This window comes from Petromyzon marinus, chromosome 9 (assembly GCF_048934315.1).
Source record: "Petromyzon marinus isolate PM22_M1 ecotype Great Lakes invasive population chromosome 9, UKy_Petmar_22M1.pri1.0, whole genome shotgun sequence".
Taxonomy (NCBI): Eukaryota; Metazoa; Chordata; class Hyperoartia; order Petromyzontiformes; family Petromyzontidae; genus Petromyzon; species Petromyzon marinus.
Window position 1 is genome coordinate 15,557,692 of NC_133675.1, and position 19,041 is coordinate 15,576,732.

Genomic DNA, 19,041 nt, shown 5'->3' on the forward strand with positions numbered 1-19,041 from the left:
GCTGGAGTGAGAGAGCCACGTTCAGATCACGGCTTTTAAGCTGTGTGAGAGGAACAAAGAGCCTTAGAGTCGCGGCATCTCTTCAGAAAGGTGAGAGACTCGATTAGTTGAGCCTTCTTATCCCGAAATCTGTTGAATGATCTTAAGGATGTGTGGAATCCCTCCCCGTAGAGGCGGTTAAATTTCGATTTAAAGCTTTCGTGACTGCAATGATTCATCTTCTTTGGTTCTTTCGGTAAAGTCACGTAGAATGAGAATAAAATAATAAATTGATAAAATAAAATAACAATAATATTCTCACGACGTTTCGGCCACAACACAAGCGGCCTTCGTCAGGTGAAGGGGGCGAGACTGTCTGGTAGGACAAAGAAGAAGAGACGGTATCTCCATAGGACAACCCCATGATGACTTTCCACAATGTGGTCTTAATTTTATTCACTTCCTAAGAAGTGATTGGTTGTCAACCCTGACCCGGATTCGGACGCTCAACATTGCAATTGCGAGTTAGGAGGTCCAACAACAGCACCACCTGTCCAGTTATGATTATCAGGGATACTTGGCCTCGTGCGCGTGTGGATTATCGGGGACAACCTTCTCCACTCGGTCCTTCACCACTCACTTGCAGCCAGCCCCACTCCCCCGTGCTCATCTCGTCTACGCCCTCCCCTCGCCACGCTGCCCGGCTGCCCCCCACGTGCAAAGCACGATTTAATGATCTTGGCGGCCAGCTGCAAAAAGCGTTGTTTGGGGACTTCGGACGGATGTGTCAATAGAGCAGGCGTGCTACTGGGCACCCGTGTGTCTGTGTGTGTATGTATGTGTGTGTATGTATGTGTGTGTATGTGTGTGTACCGTTCCGGCCTTCATAGGTGCTCGCTAACAGCACTTGCCCCTACAGTCTGTTAAGGCTATACGGGGGATCTTTGTCTTTGTATGTGTGTGTATGTATGTGCGTGCATGTGTGCGTGCGTTTGTTCTTGTGGGGCCAACACCAGTGACGGTTGTCTCAACCGATCCTGGATCTCCTCTAGGTCCATTTGGTCTCAAATGAGTACCCAGGAAGGTGTAAATATCGCCACTAGGGAGACAAAGGCGGCCGGGCGTAGTGCTGGCCGCTCACCTCCCCTCGTGTGCCGTGCCAGCCTGAATAGATGCTCGTTAACAGCACTCACCCCAACAGTCCGTTGAAGGCTACTTGCAAATCCTGCCTGCACCTAGCATACGTATGCAGGCATAAACCTGGCCTCATTGGTATCCTCGATTGCAGCACTCCGCTGCTGAGATCGTGCGTCCACACCCTCTTTCTGTACGCAGTGCCCCCCCCCAGCTCCTCTGCCAGCCAGATACTGTGCAGTGTACGCCGGCCCGGCCTGTCGGGTCTCCATAGCCCACTCATCACTCGGCCGGCTCGCTCACTCGCTCGCTAGCAACAAGGCTCTTGGACTCTTTTCTCCCTTGAGAATATTTGACTCGTAAGGGCAGCACATAGAGCAAGATAACAGCCTGCCGATATCATGCTTGGTTTATGAAAACTCCCATCGTCCTGACGTAACATTTGCGCGCAGACGGAGACGACGAATCAAGCATTACTCGCTTCTCTGAGAAAGTCAGGCTGCATTCGCATTGTGAAAACCACAGCTGGACTGCACGTGCCAAAAGGGGGCCCGCACGGGAACGAGAGCCTGTTTCACGAGCAGGTCGACTCGGCCTCAAATGAATACCTGGTGCAGTGTGTAAACTTTGCCACTCGGGAGACAAAGGCGTCCAGGCGTGGTGCTGGCCACCTTCGTAGGTGCTTACTAAATACACTTGCCTCAACAGTCTGTTCAAGGCCATACGGGGGATCTTTGTCTTTTTTTGCATGTGTCTGTATGTTTAACTCCATTCGCACCTTACGTAGCCAACCGTGCTACTTGTGGAGGTCTTTGCTTGCGAACACCTGAAGAAAGACAGTGGAAAGACCGGCTTTCATGACTGGGAATGTGGACGCTCCACTGTCGGCACCCGGCCACCAATGGAGATGAGCACCGCTCCATGTCCGTGAGAGCAGAGAGGCACTTTGTACTTGGCTCACCGCTGCTCGGAGACACGTCTTTCTCACCGCTAGGTGAGGCTGCCTCTGAATAAGGGCGCTTGTGTTTAAACATGGAATACCGAGTCCCCTGCTGCTGTTGCTGCATCGGGCATTCCAAAGAAGTAAACAAGGCCATATAATAAATGCGGCTTTTGTTAGCGCTCATTGATTTTGCTGTGGGGGGGGGGGGGGCTCTGCCCTTCTCGAGCGGCTCTTCCCTCTTCTGTGGGCGGCTTGGCAGTGGCGGCAGGCGAGGTGCTGCCGAGGACGACGGTGAAGTTCGTGCGGCATCGGTCGCTTGCGCAGAGGCTTGACAGAAGCGACGGGGCACGCCCTTTGAGATGAGAAATGGATTACGACCTGGCAGCTTTGCCAGTTTAATGGAGAAAGCTCCTAACGGTGCCGTACACCGATGCATCCGACTGTCGTCAATATTCTGGATGAGATCTGAAAATGTGTGTCATTGTCCAAGCCTCTCCTTCTGATATGACCGTCTGATAACAAATATAAAAATTATACTAAGGGGCCATAAATGACGTCACGCGCCTAGGGGGGGGTCAGACATTTGTGACGATGTGTGACGAGGGGGGGGGGTTGATAAATGTGACGTCACATCAAAATGCGCAACTTTAAATAAATATAGAATTGTTATAACAACACTAATTGTTATAACAACACTCCTACAACATCAGAGTGCAGCGCCACGTTAAATACGCACTACAATGACAATAGTTTAAAGCGATTTGAAGCATGGTTTATTTTCAAAATGGAAATATGGTTTTGGGCGGGGGGGGGGGGGCAGAGCTTTGTGACGTCATATTTGAGTAGGGGGTCTGACTTCTTGTGACGCCGTATGACGTGGGGGGGGGGGGTCAAAAATCGCCCAAAATCGCGTGACGTCATTTATGGACGGCTCCTAATGTATCTTATTTCAATAATTAGTGGTCTTATTGGAACTAGAATTACCATCGGAAGATTATATAATAAGGTAACCTTTTGCAAGCTACTTGCTATACTCGCTCGCACTGTGGTGTCCAGGTTGGAGGGTCCAGTCTCATATTGGTTCCCATCTTTGTTTGACCCACGAACCCCCACACCCGAGTAGTTACGTTTCAGGCGTGTGCCGCCACACTTTACTCATTTCCACGGTGATACGTGTGGCTCCTTAAAAGCTTTTGCCCACTCTTAGCTGACAACACCGTTGACTTGCTGGTGCTTTGCCTTAACGCCCTTGAATTTCAGCCAAAAGTTTAGAAGTGCTGACTCAAGAGTTGGCAGCAAGTCGATGTGCAGCACAGTCGATGCTTATTCACACCTTAAATGAATTATGTTATTAATGACTTCCCTGGGCTCTGACGAGAAAGCTCCAAGCCTCACTTGATGGGACCGCTGTGGAGGCCTGGCCAGTGCTACTTTTCCCATTTAAGCCGGGATGTGTAGCCAACTCTGTGTCCCTGTGCACGTGTGTGCGTGTGTGCGTGTCTCGTCCAGTTACGTTGCGGGTAGCCGTGCGCCTCAATTTGAATAACATCACGCGGGGCAGTGAGGTCGTGGTTCGTGCACACAGCGTGACACGATCCCCGTTACCCACGCGCCACTTCTGGTCATGCACAGCATCGATTGAAATTGGGATCCGAACCTACCCTGGGTACCCCCCCCCCTGCCCCAGTGTTCTCTCTTTGCCTGGCGTCCTGTGTCAACATGAACGCTGGGGTGACCGAGGCAGCCGGGCTGGGTGCTGATCACGTGACTCCCATGTGTTTGGTTTTGGCCTTAATAGTTGTTCGATAACGGCACTTGCCACCAGCAAGTCTGCTTAAGCCCGATGCCTTTTGGGTTGATGGCACTCTGTTTTGAGAACGTAGCATGCACATTGCCTTCCTATACATTGCATCCTGTGCGCCGTACAAAAGCCCTCGTGATTAATGCATGGCTTGCTGCGTTGTCCTTGAACAAGCGATGTTCTGCTGCCCTTCCCCACCACCCCCCTAAGCCCCCCCCCTTTCCTCCCACCGTAACAGTGTTTGGGATTGTTGATGTTTCACCTAGTTCGCCACGCGTTTGAAAAGTTTATAGCGGCAGTCCTTTCATTACGATCCTTAAATTCTACATCTGATTATTTTGACGTGCGGTGTAAGTGGTCAGAGTGTTTTTGGATTTCTCCTTTCAGCACGATACCGGGGTAATTGTTGGATTATTTTGTGTGTGCAATATGCATCATACATAAATAATGAATTTGAATAAATGATTAATAATTAGTGAATACATGATGAAATGAGGAGTCAGCCATGTGTCATTGCATGTGTTTGCATTCCTTTGTGTGCACGTATATTTGTCCCTTGTGTTTGTATGGAATTTTTAATTCGTCCGAATGCATTTCTCGTGTATGTGTCTGTCCCATTGTGTATTTTTCCGAGTGTGTCTTTGTCCTATTTTGTGTTCATCTATGATATCTATAATGTAATTGTTTTAATCGTACGTCCGTACGTGTGACTTCATATGCGCCTGCTGCTTGTGCATGTGTCTCTATATCCGTTTATGTCATCTGCTGTGTTTATGTACGATCCACTGCATCTTTATGGTGTGGTGTGCCTGTCCGCATTCACAGAATTGCCTGTTTCCCTGTGCGTACTTCTGCGTTTGGGCGTGCACGTGGTCCACTGTGTCTCCTCTTGTTTAACCGTTTCCCCCGTGTCTCCCGTGTCACCCGTGTGTGACGTGTAGCCATATTCAACTTGTCGGCGAACACCGAGCACCAGCTGCCTCTGCAGATCGGCGATGTGGTGCACATCCTGGAGAGCTGTGACGGTGAGGCACACACCGCGCCACAAAGGCAGAGATCCCCCTGCAGCCTACACAGGCTGATGGGGCAAGTGCCCTTAGCGAGCACCTACGAAGGCTGGCACAGCGCACGAGGAGGTAGTGCAGGGGGCACCACGCCCGGCCGCCTTTGTCTCCCCAGTGATGATGTTTACACACAGCACCAGGTACTCGTTTAAGGCTGAGTCGACCTCGGGGAGGTGTAGGACCAGTTCAGATGTTCGTCACTGATGATGACCGGGAGCGAGAATTGAACTTGGGTCACTGGGTTCGTCATAGTGCAGTGCGCTCCCCACCTCACTACACACCGCACACTTGTTTACACACGCACCTTGCACACACTAATAATGCTTCTCTTCAAACACGTGCTTTCTTATATACAAACATGTGCTTCTGCCATGTACACACAATGCGCACACACACACACCACACGTATATAAGCTTCCGTTAAAGCACAACACAGACGTTAGCTCGGTTGGCTTCGTATGGTGCAAAAGAAGTTCAATATACACACATGCCTACCAATATATATACTTTCTCCTCTGGCACACACGTATGCTTTTCTACGCACATCAATGTATTTATGTTGAATTTATTTCCCACCGTATGTAGCCAACCGCTGGAATCGTGCTTCTGCACACAATATACACACAACGCGTGAGCACGCGCACCGCGCACGCCACGCACAGCTCAGCCATTGTGTATACAATAGCCTCTGTACGTTCGGTGCACATGTACACATGCTGTCAACGTGTGGCACATCTCTCAAATAGCCCAATGCCCTTTAAACATGCGTCAATCTTGAACTTGACGAAACCATGCGTTTATACAAATACTGAGTGCCGCGAATTTTCATACATCCACGTTACGCTGTTGCACAGAGCTCTCTGACGAGGCTTAGTGGTGACCCCCAGTGGATAAACGTTGCACTACAAGGTGGATTTAACGGCGTGTTCGGTAATGTTGCGTTGGCAGGGGGTGCATAAGCACAGTTAAAACGAAAAATCTCCGCACAGTCAATTACCACTGTGCCCTTAAACGAAAATATATTCCCCACAATGCGTTGTGCCAGCAAGTTTTTTTTTACAATTTTACATTATTTTTTTCGTAATACTTTTTTAATACTCAAGGGTTTGTCACGTAAACATTAATTACTTATTAAGTAACTCCATATTCCTTAAAAAAAACTGTTTTTGAGCGAAAATGTTTTAAATGTAATTCTCATCAGGCCCCATGTTGTTATGTGCAGTCTGCAACACCCGTTCACTTTATTTATCTGACCTCTCCTAATGTGCTACCAAGGAGGGCCATTTCCTGAAACGTCGCCTATTACATAAGTTTAATTTTAAGGCCAAAGTGTTAATGACGAATATGTATAGCTTTATTTATTTATTGAACGCAGCAACTGCTGTTATGCATCATTGCTAGGAATTTAACTTGGGTTCTTTATCGTACCGCCATGCACTTTCCACAGTATTGCTTCTTTATATGAGCGCAACCAGACAAACAACAATGACAAATATCTCCCGTATAGCCTTAACAGACTGTTGGGCCAAGTGCTACTTGCAGGCAGCCATTATAAATCTGACATGGGACATAGCCAGAGAGCTGGCAGTACCAGAGCGAGCTATCTCTGTCTTGTCGATGCTGATGTTTATACCGTCTTGAGGCTGAGTTGACCTAGTGCACGTCACAGGGTAGGCTCATACCACTTGCCACTAATTGTATCCATGGCAAGGAGTTGAAAGGACAAGGTCACTGGGATTGTTACTCATTCTTGTTAATCATTGTGTTACATATACATACACACGTGCACATTATAGACCTGCTCTTGATAATGCAATTATATTCACTTTTACAGATGTAAATCTATTTTCAGGTGCGTTGATATGCAGTATTTTATCTCCCCACGGTTGCAGGATGGTTTCGAGGCTATACAATCAAGAACAAGGCACGGAAGGTAAAGTTGCAATATAATTCTCAATGATTTACCACGTTCATTCTTAAGGTGATGCATGTTAATTTCTTGTGGGCTAAATTACTTGTTACTGGAAAAATAGTGCAATTGTTACAAGATAATAATATTGCTGAGAAAAGCCTGAGTTGATTGCTGTTTTTTAACCTTATTGAGAAATGTGTGTACCCTGTCACAATGTAAGCATTCCTTTATTTTCTTAAGGTAGTGTTGCATATGAGAGACGAGTCTGTCTATTGCTTAATGCACGAGCAGCCGTGACGTGTGCATTGGCAACGGAGATCAAGGGAACTTCAGTCGGGTAATCGGAAGTGAAAATGAAGGTATCTCCCTTCTCAAAACGAACATGGAGCATTATTCATCTCCGTTGGCGATGTTGAGCCCACACTGGAAACTCCACATTCCCATGACAGGGGCTAGCCTATAAATATAATATCCACGGTTGCGTGGGCCACAAAGTGAGTATTGCTTTTGTCAAACGCAGAGGAATAATTAATAATTAGGGTTACGTAGTGTCAGAGCTACGATTGCAGGTCCACAGAGTGGTTTTGACTTTCTGTGCTTTAACATTGAAATCTGAATATTCTATTTTGTGTTCTTTGTTATTTGATGATTGGCTTAACTCTCTGATTTCCACAGGGTATCTTCCCATCTGCCTACATTCATATCAAGAATGCACTGTTTGACAAAAAGGGGTAAGCTCGCATTATTGTGTTCGTTCTATTTCCATGACCGTATGTTATAGAGCTGTCGTGAAAGCACTTGGGAAGTACAGCATTATGGGAATACACACAGTGCCATGCGAGCCCAATAGAGGGCACACATTGTATCAGCAACACATCCTCATTGTGAGGCCTTAGCTGGATGAAGTACTTGCACTGTGAATTTTTAACATTCAAACTCCTGAACATGGAATCTCCGTGCTGGTTTCTGATTTCTGAGGAGTTATCAGTGCAGTTGAACTTTGCTACAGTTCTACATTTCTATTATTTATAACAGCTCTTTTTTTTAGAAATTGTAAAGTAAAAATACCTAATAAAGACCAAACGTGACAGTTTTTCCCAAGTAAATGTGTGCCTTGCCCAAACAAGCATTGAGCGGTGCTCACGTCATTTCTATTATTTATAACAGCTCTTTTTTTAGAAATTGTAAAGTAAAAATACCTAATAAAGACCAGACGTGACAGTTTTTCCCAAGTAAATGTGTGCCTTGCCCAAACAAGCATTGAGCGGTGCCCACGTCATTTCTATTATTTATAACAGCTCTTTTTTTAGAAATTGTAAAGTAAAAATACCTAATAAAGACCAGACGTGACAGTTTTTCCCAAGTAAATGTGTGCCTTGCCCAAACAAGCATTGAGCGGTGCCCACGTCCCTGTCGGTGCACGTCTTCTCTTTAGGAGCACGGAGGTGGTGGCGCCAGGACCCACTGAGTCGCCGCTTGTGCAGGAGGTGACCACCACGCTGCGGGAGTGGGCCGTCACGTGGCGCCATCTCTATGTGGTGAGCGCCCGTTGCGGCACAAACACGTGCCCATCTCTGACTTTTAGGGGCGTCACGGTGCCGAGATGTTAACTTCCTCGCCTGGTATCCAGGAGGTCGTGGATTCGATCCCGATCCTGACGCCTGCTGTATATTTGGAGTTTGCTTGTCTCTCTACCCGTGGTCGTGTGGATTTTTCTCCGGGTCCTCCGGTTTTTCCATCCGCATTTGGAATCACGGGTTTAGAGTGATTGGCTGCTATACATTTCCATATGATAAGCCACTTCGGTGAGCTATCATTTGTGCCCAGGTCGCTTCTGAAAAAGACCTATATGGCCCAGTGGGCATTACCTGGTACAATAAAAAATAGTTTAAATAGTTTAAATCGTGTATTAACCACCCCTATCCCTGTCAGCCCACCTTACTCTGGCAGTGCCCTTGGGCTGATGAATGGCTTCAATTGAGAGAGGTCCTTTCCGATCATTAGCATCAGAGAACCGGTCTCTCTGATGGTTTGTGCCAACAATTTAGAACTTTCGATGCTCGCTTGATGGATTGCACAGATCTCATCACTCGCATAAGACACCTGAGTTTTCTATACCTGGAGAGTTTTCCATACCTGGGTAGTTGGCTCACGACCGGCTATGGTTTGACAGCAGAGGTCTCACTCTGAATCAGTCAAGCGGCATTATCTTTTCATCGGCTGCGTAATGCTGTGTGGAAGCTACCTGGTCTGTCACTCCACACGAAGCTTCGGGTATTCTCGGCCACGGTCATGCCCTCCCTTCTATGCTTGCGAAAACGTGGACCCCCCTAATGGAAAATCTGTGCCGGTTAGACACATTTAGGCTGGCCTGCCTTCGATCCATCCTGGGTTTATCCAGGCTGGATTGTGTGAGGAGCTCACAAATCCTTGAAATATCTGGACAAAGTCTCTTCGATGAGCTCCGGCAGGCAAGGCTGCGTTGGCTGGGTCATGTAGCCTGCATGCCCAGCCACCGCATGCCCAAACAGCTTTTGTTCGGCTGGATAGAAGGGGCTAAATAGGTGCGGCACGGGCTTGCCAATGACTGGTACCAGCGGTGTCAAGATCGGCTTCTGTGGAGGGGGCTCGTGAAGGATGCTACTGGGCAGTTGGAGGCAGTCGCCCTCCAGCAACAACGGAGGGCAGAGGAGCGACGCTCATACCAATGAGCGGAATGCCTGGTGGCTAAAACACAGCAAGTTGACACAGTAGGGGGCACAGGTGGTGCATCGGCCAGTCATCTCAGTCAGTTGACCCATGGCACCTGGATCTGTCCCGTGTCCTCCTGCGAACGGGCGTTCGACACTTCTTGTGGCCTTAATGTGCACATAGCCTTTCACAAGTGCTGTGGTGACGTTAACGCCACTTAGTGGCAAATGGCGGTGTTGTTGTGTGTGGGGAGCGGTAGTGTAGCAGTTAGCACGCTGCGCTACGAACCTGGCGACCCGAGTTCGATTCCCGCTCATGGCCAACACCGGTGATGATTATCTGAACTGGTCCTGGGCCTCCCCCTAGGTCAACTGGGCCTCAAATGAGTGCCTGGTGCAATGTGTAAACGTTGCCACTTGGGAGAAAAAGGTGGCCGGGCTTGGTGCTGGCCACCCGCCACCTCGTGTACCGTGTCGGCCTTCATAGGTGCTCGCTAACAGCACTTTCCCCAAGAGTCTGTTAAGATGATACGGGGAACTTGTCTTTGTTGTTTGTCTGAATGTGCTGGTATAAAGAAGCAATGCTGTGGAAAGTGCACTGTGGTAAGATGAAGAATCCAAGTTAAACTCCTAGCATTAATGCACAACAGCCGTAGTAGTTTCTTCCGTTAAATAAAAAAAACTCAACATATTTGTCACTCACACTGGTAAGCATTTGCATGGCCGCTGCGACGTCGCTACGCTTCGTCCGCTTTATTGATGAGCACGTGCGCTTTTTCCCCAGAACTATGACAGCAAGAGGTTCAGGCAGCTGGGTGACATGATGTACGAGCTGATAAACTGGCGCTCGCAGATCCTGTCCGGCACGCTGCCCCTTGACGAGCTCAAGGAGCTCAAGCAGAAGGTGACGGCCAGGATCGACTACGGAAACAGGTGGGCAGGCTGACAGGAAGTGGTCGTTGCTGGCAAAGGCTTATGGTGCCTGCTCTACTGACCCGGTGACCCGAGTTCGATTCCCGCTCACGGCCAATACCAGTAACGCTTATCTGAACCGGTCCTGGGCCTCCTCCCCTATGTCGACTCGGCCTCAAATGAGTACCTCGTACGGTGTGTAAACATCACCACTGGGGAAACAAAGGCGGTTGTGCGTGGTGCTGGCCACCCGCCACCTCGTGTACCGTGCCGGCCTTCATAGGTGCTTGCTGACAGCACTTGCCCCAACAGTCTGTTAAGGCTTTACTGGGGGATCTTTGTCTTTGTGTGGAACTGTGGTGCCGACTTTAGCACACCGTACTATGGTCTTGGCGATCTAGTTATGGAATTATCATCTCGTGTGGTGTGTGAATATTATTGTTTGGGGAAACAAACACAGATGGGCGAGTCCTAGCTACACCGCCATCACCTGGTGTGTGCCGGGCCTTCTGTAATAGGTTCACATTCACATCACACGACCCTCTGGCCGCTACCCAGCAAGTAGAGCCTCTCCGCGTACAGCACAAAGCAGACAGAAACAGGAACATGTAAGAGGCGATGCGTTTTTTGACCGTGGGTAAGAGGTGAAGAGGCAGATTTGCATGTGGTTAAGAAGGCTAAGGATGTTCCAAAGCTGCGTTTTGTCAGGAAATAAGAGGATAAATGTTGTGCTGGTGCCTACCGTGTGGACAAGAAGAGGAGTGCCCAGGCATGGATACTGTCCTAGAAGTCTGCGTTGGTTAGATGTATTTGTGGTGAATTTCTTTCGCACCGTACGTAGCCAACCATGCTAATCGGAGGCGCGATCTCAGTATTTCATGGGTTATGAGCAAGTCATCCTCTGATTAGCACGGTTGGCTATGTACGGCGCGAAAGACGTTGCTGTAAATTCCACATTGCCGTGACAGCGACCAGTGTTTACCCAAGACAACCACTGAGATCCCACAAAGTCGTATTGAGGTTGACAGTGGGGCAATGATGGGTTAAGTCTGCCCACGATAACACACGAGGATATAATAATAATAATAATTTATTATCACCTCAATTCTTTCCTGAAGAAGGCTAGTCAGCCAAACCGTTGAGGTATATGTTTTCTCTAAATGACAGTAAGCAAAGAAAATCCTTAATAATGTTGACGAACGTTTTATTCATCATGAAACTTCACCAAAGCATCAACTTTGCACCTTTGACAATTTGCATACATATGCTACCTTACACACCACGTGTTGTGTGTGCAGCATTCTGGGCCTTGACCTGGTGGTACGAGATGACGATGGAAATATCCTGGACCCTGACCAAACGAGCACGGTCAGCCTGTTCCGTGCGCACGAGAGCACCACGAAGCAGATCACCGACCGCCGCAAGGAGGAGCAGAAAACGGTGGGGCCCCCTCCTGCACTGCCTCGCTCACAGCACACAGACACTCACTCAGCACTGCCTCACTCACAGCACACAGACACTCACTCAGCACTGCCTCGCTCGCAGCACACAGACACTCACTCAGCACTGCCTCACTCACAGCACACAGACACTCACTCAGCACTGCCTCGCTCGCAGCACGCAGACACTCACTCAGCACTGCCTCACTCACAGCACACAGACACTCACTCAGCACTGCCTCGCTCACAGCACACAGACACTCACTCAGCACTGCCTCACACACAGCACGCAGACACTCACTCAGCACTGTCTCCGTCACGGCACACAGACACTCACTCAGCACTGCCTCACACACAGCACGCAGACACTCACTCAGCACTGCCTCCGTCACGGCACACAGACACTCACTCAGCACTGCCTCGCTCACAGCACACAGACACTCAGCACTGCCTCGCTCACAGCACACAGACACTCACTCAGCACTGCCTCGCTCACAGCACACAGACACTCACTCAGCACTGCCTCGCTCACAGCACACAGACACTCAGCACTGCCTCGCTCACAGCACACAGACACTCAGCACTGCCTCGCTCACAGCACACAGACACTCAGCACTGCCTCGCTCACAGCACACAGACACTCAGCACTGCCTCGCTCACAGCACACAGACACTCACTCAGCACTGCCTCACTCACAGCACACAGACACTCACTCAGCACTGCCTCGCTCACAGCACACAGACACTCACTCAGCACTGCCTCACTCACAGCACACAGACACTCAGCACTGCCTCCGTCACGGCACACAGACACTCAGCACTGCCTCCGTCACGGCACACAGACACTCACTCAGCACTGCCTCACTCACAGCACACAGACACTCACTCAGCACTGCCTCCGTCATGGCACGCAGACACTCACTCAGCACTGCCTCGCTCGCAGCACGCAGACACTCACTCAGCACTGCCTCACTCACAGCACACAGACACTCACTCAGCACTGCCTCACTCACAGCACACAGACACTCACTCAGCACTGCCTCACTCACAGCACACAGACACTCACTCAGCACTGCCTCCGTCATGGCACACAGACACTCACTCAGCACTGCCTCACTCACAGCACACAGACACTCACTCAGCACTGCCTCGCTCACAGCACACAGACACTCACTCAGCACTGCCTCACTCACAGCACACAGACACTCACTCAGCACTGCCTCACTCACAGCACACAGACACTCAGCACTGCCTCCGTCACGGCACACAGACACTCACTCAGCACTGCCTCACTCACAGCACACAGACACTCACTCAGCACTGCCTCGCTCACAGCACACAGACACTCACTCAGCACTGCCTCGCTCACAGCACACAGACACTCAGCACTGCCTCCGTCACGGCACACAGACACTCACTCAGCACTGCCTCACTCACAGCACACAGACACTTACTCAGCACTGCCTCACTCACAGCACACAGACACTCAGCACTGCCTCACTCACAGCACACAGACACTCACTCAGCACTGCCTCGCTCACAGCACACAGACACTCACTCAGCACTGCCTCCGTCACGGCACGCAGACACTCACTCAGCACTGCCTCACTCACAGCACACAGACACTCACTCAGCACTGCCTCGCTCACAGCACACAGACACTCACTCAGCACTACCTCACTTACAGCACACAGACACTCACTCAGCACTGCCTCACTCACAGCACACAGACACTCACTCAGCACTGCCTCACTCACAGCACACAGACACTCACTCAGCACTGCCTCACTCACAGCACACAGACACTCACTCAGCACTGCCTCACTCACAGCACGCAGACACTCACTCAGCACTGCCTCACTCACAGCACACAGACACTCACTCACTCAGCACTGCCTCACTCACAGCACACAGACACTCACTCACTCAGCACCGCCTCACTCGCAGCACGCAGACACTCACTCAGCACTCTCTCGCTCACAGCACGCAGACACTCACTCAGCACTGCCTCCTTCACGGCACACAGACACTCACTCAGCACTGCCTCACTCACAGCACACAGACACTCACTCAGCACTGTCTCACTCAGCACACAGACACTCAGCACTGCCTCGCTCAGAGTACGAAGACACTGCCTCACTCACTGCGCACAGGCAGACACTCCACTCACTCAGATTTTCTGTCAATGTCTCAAGTCCCAGTTCGTGGTCAATAAAATAATTGAGTACCACTTAGTGTTTTTTTTGTAATGATGTGATTGGGCACTAGCATAGGAATGTTGAATTTATAGCAATGGCTCATGTTTAGCAATAGCACTGATACTTCGAGAGACACTTGGATTTTCTTTAAACAATAGCCGATTTTTTTTTATATTAGTATCCATAGCTTTTACAAGAAACGGTGTTGGTATTGTACCGCTGCATCTTTACGATCCAGGGAAAGATTCATACTGCCTACTCCTTCCGATGTCTGGTCTTGGTTGTTAATACAATTTTTTGCCTATTTGAACAAAGAAACAATCGTAATAATGGTAATAAAATGAAACAATTTGTAACGCGCACACGTTTCGCGAAACAGACAAATAGGCGTTCGATCGTAAAGTTGGAGGTGCGAGCAAAACATGCCCATAACACTTGATTCCCCGTCCCCTCCGTGCTCACCTCGCGCAGAATCAGGACGCGTTCCGGGCAAACCTGGCGGGCATGCACTCGCACAGCCTCTTTGTGACCGTGAAGAACTTTGTGTGCAAGATCGGTGAAGAGTCGGAGGTGTTCATGTCCCTCTACGACCCCGCGGAGGGGATGTTCATCAGGTGAGGCTTCTTGCGGCGTCACCAACGAGACGTCACACGGTGTTAATGCAAATGTTTTACTCTGTGTGTGGGCGCTGAATTTGATCCATGAGCAGAGCAATCTGTGAAGTTGACAGAAGGGTAGGTTGAGCAGTTGGAGTGTAATCATTCATCCTCATGCTCACGATACGTGCCTTTTGTCAGGCGCGGTGAGGTGTGTTGTTTTTGAAACTTATATCGATTGCAGCCACTCGAGGGTCCACCGTTACAACGGCGGAAGTGAAGCACACATTCTTGAATCACAGCACAACCCCATGACAAACCTATTTATTGAATTGCGAGACGCTCAACATCATCAAAGGCCCTGTAAACAACTTTTGCACGCTTGAAGTAATACATGAAACAAGTCCTTATTTGACAAAGTGGTATTCATCTTATTAAGATTTGAAGAATGATGGGCTATGTTGATCCACGTCTGGGATTTGAGCTTGTTATTTCCCAATATCAATCGACTGCTATACACCACCTATATATAACTTTAACATTATCGATGTACTAAAGGTTTCAACATTGCTAAGTTTATACAGGTATCTAACTCAAAGCCCTCCTGAGAATAGCAGTACGTTTCGAATGGCAGCTGTCAATCTCAGTTTAAAGTATCTTAATTGCCAGAGATTGCAGGTTGGATTTGAGCGCACATGACCTAGGCCATGTTGTTTTTTGCTGTACAATCCCCTCCCACGAGGACAGTGAGAATTACCTGGTGCAGTGGGGCAGCCAAGGGATGCCCAAAGACATCAACAAGCTCAACAACCTGCGCGTCGTCTTCACCGTGAGTGTTCGCTCTGAAACTGGCCCCTGTTGCACGACCGGTAGCGGAGTCGCTCCTGGTTTCTCGGGGCATTGAAGGGGCCATGATTTTGCCAAATGACGTTCAAAACCAAAAGTATAAAAGCGTGCCCCTGCTTAAACCAGTGACGGGTGGAGATCATCTCATTGGTGGCCCTGAGCCAGAGGTGGAAGTTACATATTCTTATGGCAGGGGATTAGCTGTTGTTTACTTCCCACAAAGTGGTACTCAATTTATGAACCTGTTGATCCGTAACTGGGATTTGAACTTGTGACCTTTGGGTTTTGAGATGAGTACTCTTGCCAAAGTGGTACCTTACCAGCTGGATAAATAGAAGGGATTCCTCTCTATCTTAAAAAAAAATCATCACCATGTTCTTCGGGGCGTTTGCTGGTGCTCAATTTAATTTGTTCAGTATTGTGAGCCCCCTCGTTAAAAATATATTAATCCGATCAAACTGTGGCATATACATGTTCCATTAGTTCAGATTGCATTGTATTGTACATAAAGCATGGGCTTAAAAAACAGTTTTATCAATACCATTAATCATAGACCTGTATTAAAATGTGAACACCAAGCCAATGTTGTTCTTAATATGTTTTCAAGTAAGGCAATAAAGACGTTATTTCGTACACGCAAAATTTGGCCTGTGTCAGGCTGTAATGCATCGAGTTTGAAGCGTCATTCTCGATAATAAAGAATTGAATGTGATGGTCATGTGACGGCGAGGCACGCAGCCTGAGCAGAAGACGAATCGCCGCAACGGATCCGCGGTGTGCCACATCAAACGGTGGAGCCCACCGTGAGCTCGTGTCCACTGCGGTGCGAACCTCCAAGGGCAAAAGTGACATTCACTTTCTCTCCTCCGAAGCGAAGCAGCTGGATTTTAAACCTAGAAATCGATTCACGGTGGCCACTCAATTCAAATCCGTACAGAAGAGAGAGAGAGAGGGAGAGAGACCTCCGTAGCACCTTCCTCGGGACATGACAGCCTCGACGAAATTCCTTCACCTCAGTTGACGAGGTGGGAGTTCCGTGGCCCCAGCGACATCGTGCTGCTGCATGGTGCACGTTTGGAGCTGCTCCACGTTAGTTAACGTGGAGCCCAGTACCGCGGAGAAGAATATGGTAGCACACCGTCCTATAGCTCGGAATTTAAAATTGGTGAATGAATATGCAGTTAAAACAATCTATAATAATCACAGTGACCATTTCCATAGCGCCTTAACATGGAAAGCCATTACCAGGGTGATGAACAAGCGTTGCAATGGTTAAACATGAACAATTTGTCCATTCCAATGACACTGAGATATATGGTCACTTGTGGCTATTGACTTGGAGAGTTTTGAGTGATTATTTGGAATGGCGGGAGGGACTCGGCAACATACAAACTGCCGCCTCGCTGTGGATCAATACGGTTTTGACATTGAAATAAAATATCACAAAATCTTTATTGGGTAACGTCTTCCTCTACATCTGAATCAGCGGCTGGCTCGTTTTTCACGAAAAAAAAAATTCCCCTTTTTATCCCTTTTTTTCCCACCTTGGGATGTCCACTTTTTGTGAAAAGGACCTTGGAAGCAGAGACTTGAAGCGGGACAGGATCTGCCTGGTGTGCCAGATCATCCGGATTGGCTACATGGACCTCAAGGAGACCCACCCCAAGAAGAGCACCTCGGGGCTGCGCCGCCCCTTCGGGGTGGCCGGTAATTGCGAGCGCGCGACCTTAGCAGCGCCCATCGTCGCAGCAGCAGCAGCAGCAGCGTTTCCCGCCCCTCGTACCATGGCCCCTTGAAGAAAAACCCCGTTGCACAAGGGCTCTTGAGAAATCGCAGTTTTGTCTCCCTTCTTTTGGTCAAGTGTGGTAATAAGGGTTCTACTCTCTGTTTGGTAGCGTTGAGCGAGTGGTGGAAAGTCTACATTGTTCTGGCGAGGACCAGTGTGTCCAAAGGAAATTTTTTTTATAAAGAAGTAACAGGAAAAATTGAAAGTAATCCGCCAAACAGCAGGCCTTAAGGATCGGTGTTTCACTGCGCTTTTGAGCTTTTGAATGCTCTTACAGTCACTTTTGCTTATGGGCAGTCAACTGAGGCCTTCCTGTGGTTAATCTGACCCTTGTCATAGGCATGTGGAATTTACACCACTGGCTCGGTATACCAACAGAGATGAGCATTACCCTTTTTTGCTTGATTACCCTGACTCATTTCAAAATATACATTTGAATCGATCACCTGGGAATGTGGAAATATCTACGTTCCAAGGTGTGTGGCTTTTTCAGAAGCCATTTGTGTGGTTCAAGTTAACGCTCCCAGATTTGTAGAAGTCTAAATGATTCGTCGATTAAAATTGAATCAGATTGTTTGCATAAAAATCAACTATGCTTCGTGTAAATTATTCATACGAACTGGATGGCACAAAAGAGGCAAAAAGGACTTCTTCTAGAATCTCGTGACCCCCGAATCGTCACAAATCGTTACACGCTTATTGTTGTTGTTGCGCCGCAGTGATGGAAATCACCGACATCATCAACGGCAAGGGGGACAGTGACGAGCAGAAGGAGCACTTCATCCCCTTCCAGCAGTGAGTAGTTCCACTTTCCCCCCTCTCGCCCGGCGTGACGCGTCACCCGTTGGAGTATTGTGCTGCCGAGCCCCGGACGGGGTTCCGTCACGTGACGTCACCCAGTGCCCTCAAAGAATCACAGCACAGGGCCTTTAAAATATCTTCCAGGTAGGTAGCTTCACGGTCGCCCCGTTCGGAGTGCTGTGCAGATTTTTATCTGAAAAAATCAACTATTTTTTATTATGCCAGATAAGGCTCGCTGAGCTATACAGCTCTTTTCAGAAGAAACCTGGCCCCAAATTAAAGCTCAACGAAGTGGCTTATTACGTGAGAATTTATCGCAGCCAAATACTCAAAATGCCTGTCTCTAAATGTTGAGTGAAAAACCGGAGGGCCCCTGAAGGCCTCATCATAACCGTTCCTCCTCCTCCTCCTGTTCCTCCTCCTCCTGTTCCTCCTCCTGTTCCTCCTCCTCCTGTTCCTCCTCCTCCTGCTTGCTGCATTATTTGTCCACCTCCCTCTTTTCCATCTCCGAGCGTGTTCCTGCTTCCGCCTGCCTATCCGCGGGCACACTGCTGTATTCCCCTGTGCGCCGTGCATGCGGCGTGCATGCGGCGTGCGTTGCTATGTACGCTGCGGAACATTAATGCCCAGCCAGGTGACAAAGACAAAGCCTCCCTCCCCGCCACCTCACCTCCAATTTCTCATTCAGGTTGTCAGGAGAAAACGACTTCCTCCAGAACGTCATCAGCAAGGTCGTGTCGTCTAAGGAGGTCAACCACAAGGGCCAGGGTGAGTGCGACGTTGGCTGCTGGCGATGGCGCCGATGCAATGCAGGGTCGTGCCCCGAGGCTCCTGTGTTGCAGCGTGCACAGCAGAGACCATATATTCTTTGTAACTGCATGTCAGTAAAAGCCTGAGGGTTGACTTTGCCTTATGTACTTACCGCTTCCTGGGCCAGTGCA

At 49.0% G+C, this 19,041-nt stretch overlaps 1 protein-coding gene across 2 annotated transcripts in view; it reads left to right on the forward strand.

The window, feature by feature from the left end:
- LOC116940448 (dedicator of cytokinesis protein 1-like) overlaps positions 1-19,041 on the forward strand; it is a 337,619-nt gene that overhangs the window by 24,754 nt on the left and 293,824 nt on the right. For both annotated transcript variants that reach the window (XM_032950283.2, XM_076065949.1), the window contains exons 2-12: positions 4,799-4,882; positions 6,814-6,854; positions 7,509-7,564; positions 8,269-8,371; positions 10,308-10,456; positions 11,734-11,875; positions 14,543-14,685; positions 15,415-15,496; positions 17,085-17,220; positions 18,019-18,094; positions 18,789-18,868. In XM_032950283.2, the coding sequence (XP_032806174.1) occupies positions 4,799-4,882; positions 6,814-6,854; positions 7,509-7,564; positions 8,269-8,371; positions 10,308-10,456; positions 11,734-11,875; positions 14,543-14,685; positions 15,415-15,496; positions 17,085-17,220; positions 18,019-18,094; positions 18,789-18,868 (1,092 nt within the window). The remainder of the gene's footprint in view (positions 1-4,798; positions 4,883-6,813; positions 6,855-7,508; positions 7,565-8,268; positions 8,372-10,307; positions 10,457-11,733; positions 11,876-14,542; positions 14,686-15,414; positions 15,497-17,084; positions 17,221-18,018; positions 18,095-18,788; positions 18,869-19,041) is intronic.